Source organism: Passer montanus, unplaced genomic scaffold, assembly GCF_014805655.1.
Source record: "Passer montanus isolate IOZ18808 unplaced genomic scaffold, ASM1480565v1 scaffold1933, whole genome shotgun sequence".
Taxonomy (NCBI): domain Eukaryota; kingdom Metazoa; phylum Chordata; class Aves; order Passeriformes; family Passeridae; genus Passer; species Passer montanus.
The window spans coordinates 1-2,942 of NW_024366518.1; the positions used below are offsets into that span (position 1 = coordinate 1).

Genomic DNA, 2,942 nt, shown 5'->3' on the forward strand with positions numbered 1-2,942 from the left:
CGCAGGTGTAGGGGCGCTCACCTGTGTGGTCGCGCAGGTGGTAGCGCAGCCCCGAGGAGCCCTTGAAGGCCTTGCCGCACTCGCCGCACCTGTACGGCCGCTCGGGCGGGGCCGGCGGCTCGGCGGCGGCGGCGGGTTCACCTGGCGGGGGTGCGGCCAGGCGGGGCGGGGCTCTGGGCGCCGCGGCGCACCTGGGCCGCTCGTGGCCGGGCAGGTGTCGCGCCAGCCCCGCGCCGTTCTTGAAGCTCTTGCCGCAGGTGAGGCAGCGGTGGGGCGGGGCCGGGGCCGCTGTCACCGTCACCTCTTGCTCGGCGCAGGTGAGCCCCAGCGGCCTCCAGAGCGGCTCAGGTGAGGCGGCGGCGGGCGGGGCGGGGCCCTGCAGGTGCCGCTGCGTTGAAGCTCTTGCCGCAGGTGAGGCAGCGGTGGGGCGGGGCCGGGGCCGCTGTCACCGTCACCTCTTGCTCGGCGCAGGTGAGCCCCAGCGGCCTCCAGAGCGGCTCAGGTGAGGCGGCGGCGGGCGGGGCGGGGCCCTGCAGGTGCCGCTGCGGGCAGGTGTGCGAGGCCAAGGGCGCGGCGCAGGCGGGGCACTGCGGGGCGGCGCCGTGCGTGCGCCGGTGCAGGTGCAGGTTGGACGAGTGCGTGAAGCTCTTCCCGCAGGTAGCACAGGTGTACGGCCGCTCGCCCGTGTGCACCCGCAGGTGCTGCCGCAGGTTGGCGGCCTGGGCGAAGCCCTTGCCGCAGGTGGCGCAGGTGTGCGGCCGCTCACCCGTGTGGGTGTGGCGGTGCCGCCGCAGGCTGGAGGAGTTCTTGAAGGCCTTGGGGCAGGTGGGGCAGCGGTAGGGCCGCTCACCTGAGTGCTGCCGCAGGTGGTACTGGTAGTGCGACGCCCACTTGAAGGTGAGGCCGCACTGGGCGCAGCGGAAGGCGCGCAGCCCCGTGTGCACGCGCAGGTGCGTCTGCAGCAGCGAGGAGCGCTTGAAGCCCTTGCCGCAGGTGGCGCAGGTGTAGGGGCGCTCACCTGTGTGGCCCCGCAGGTGGTAGAGGAGGGCGGAGGAGCCCTTGAAGGCCTTGGGGCACTCGGGGCACTTGTAGGGGCGCTCACCTGTGTGGCTGCGCAGGTGGTGCGCCAGGCGCGAGGACCAGCGGAAGGATTTGCCGCACTCCCGGCAGGTGAAGGGCTGCTCGGGGCCACCTGCGGGCGGCGCCGCGCCCGCCATGGCCGCACCTGCGGGGACACGGCCGCAGGTGAGAGCCTCACCTGGGACAGGTGAGAGCACAGACCTGGGACAGGTGAGAGCCGGATATTAAATATGGGGACAAGTGAGAGCCTGTACCTGAGACAGGTGAGAGCCCAGACCTGACACAGGTGAGAGCCCAGACCTGGGACAGGTGAGAGCCGGATATTAAATATGGGGACAAGTGAGAGCCTGTACCTGAGACAGGTGAGAGCCCAGACCTGACACAGGTGAGAGCCCAGACCTGGGACAGGTGAGAGCCCAGACCTGGGACAGGTGAGAGCACAGACCTGGGACAGGTGAGAGCCCAGACCTGGGACAGGTGAGAGCACAGGCCTGGAACATGTGAGAGCACAGACCTGACACAGGTCAGAGCTCCAATATTAAACATGGAGACAGGTGAGAGTCTGCACCTGACACAGGTGAGAGCCCAGACCTGGGACAGGTGAGAGCCCAGATATTAAACATGGGGACAGGTGAGAGCCCAGAACTGGGACAGGTAAGAGGCTGGACCTGGGACAAGTGACAGCCCAGACATGAAACATAGGGGACAGGTGAGACCTCAGACCTGACACAGGTGAGACCTCAGACCTGACACAGGTGAGATCCCAGCAGGCTCAGCCCTGAGGGAGCAGGTGAGACCCCCAGACCAAGGGGACACAGGCACAGGTGAGAGACCACACATGAGACACAGACACAGGTGAGAGCCCAGAGCTGGGACAGGTGAGAGCCGCACCTGGCTCAGGTGAGAGCCCAAACCCAAAACACGGGGACAGGTGAGAGCCCAGATGTGAAACATGGGAGGCAGGTGAGACCCCAGTCCCAGCACAGGTGGGCAGGTGAGACCCCAGACGTGAGACACAGACACAGGTGAGACCCCAAACCCGACATGGGGGGACAGGTGAGACCCCAGCCCATGCCAGGTGTGCAGGCAGGACCCCAAACCTGACCTGAGGGAAGAGGTGAGACCCCAGACCCAAAACACGGGGCTAGGTGAGACCCCAAACCCGACCTGGGGGGACAGGTGAGACCCCAGACCCAAAACATGGGGATAGGTGAGACCCCAAACCCGACACGGGGGGACAGGTGAGACCCCAGCCCCATGCCAGATGTGCAGGTGGGACCCCAAACCCGACATGGGGGAACAGGTGAGACCCCAGCCCCAGCCCAGGTGTGCAGGTGAGACCCCAGACCCAAAACATGGGGATAGGTGAGACCCCAAACCCGACCGGGGGGGACAGGTGAGACCCTAGCCCCATCCCAGGTGTGCAGGTGAGACCCCAGACCCAAAACATGGGGCTAGGTGAGACCCCAAACCTGACCCGGGGGGGACAGGTGAGACCCCAGCCCCAGCCCAGGTGTGCAGGTGAGACCCCAGACCCAACATGGAGGGGACAGGTGAGAACTCAGCCCCAACACGGGGGCGTGGCCAAACCGAGGGCGTGACTAAGCCGCAGTAAGCCCCGCCTCTCCCTATAGGCCCCGCCCCTCACCGCCCTCAGGCCCCGCCCCTTTCCCCTCAGCCCCTCCAGGCCCGCCCCGCGCAGGCGCCGCCGCCGCGGCCCCGCCGCTTCCTCCTCCTCTTCCTCCTCCTCCTGCCGCGCTCCCCGCTCACCTGCGGGGCTCGCGGGGGCTCCGCCGGGGCCGGGGCCGGGCCAGGACCGGGGTAGAACCGGGGTAGAACCGGGCCCGGCGCCGCCGCCGCCG

General features: G+C 68.5%; 1 protein-coding gene across 1 annotated transcript; it reads right to left on the minus strand.

Moving 5' to 3' along the window:
• Positions 1–21: 21 nt before the first annotated feature.
• LOC120500954 (zinc finger protein 628-like) lies at positions 22–2,912 on the minus strand (the record flags this gene model as incomplete). The annotated part of the gene is made up of 3 exons (XM_039706529.1): positions 2,851–2,912; positions 407–1,225; positions 22–303 (listed from the first exon to the last, which is right to left on the minus strand). Coding segments are annotated over exons 2-3 (1,093 nt in total), but the record flags the coding sequence as incomplete, so codon positions are not given.
• Positions 2,913–2,942: the final 30 nt, after the last annotated feature.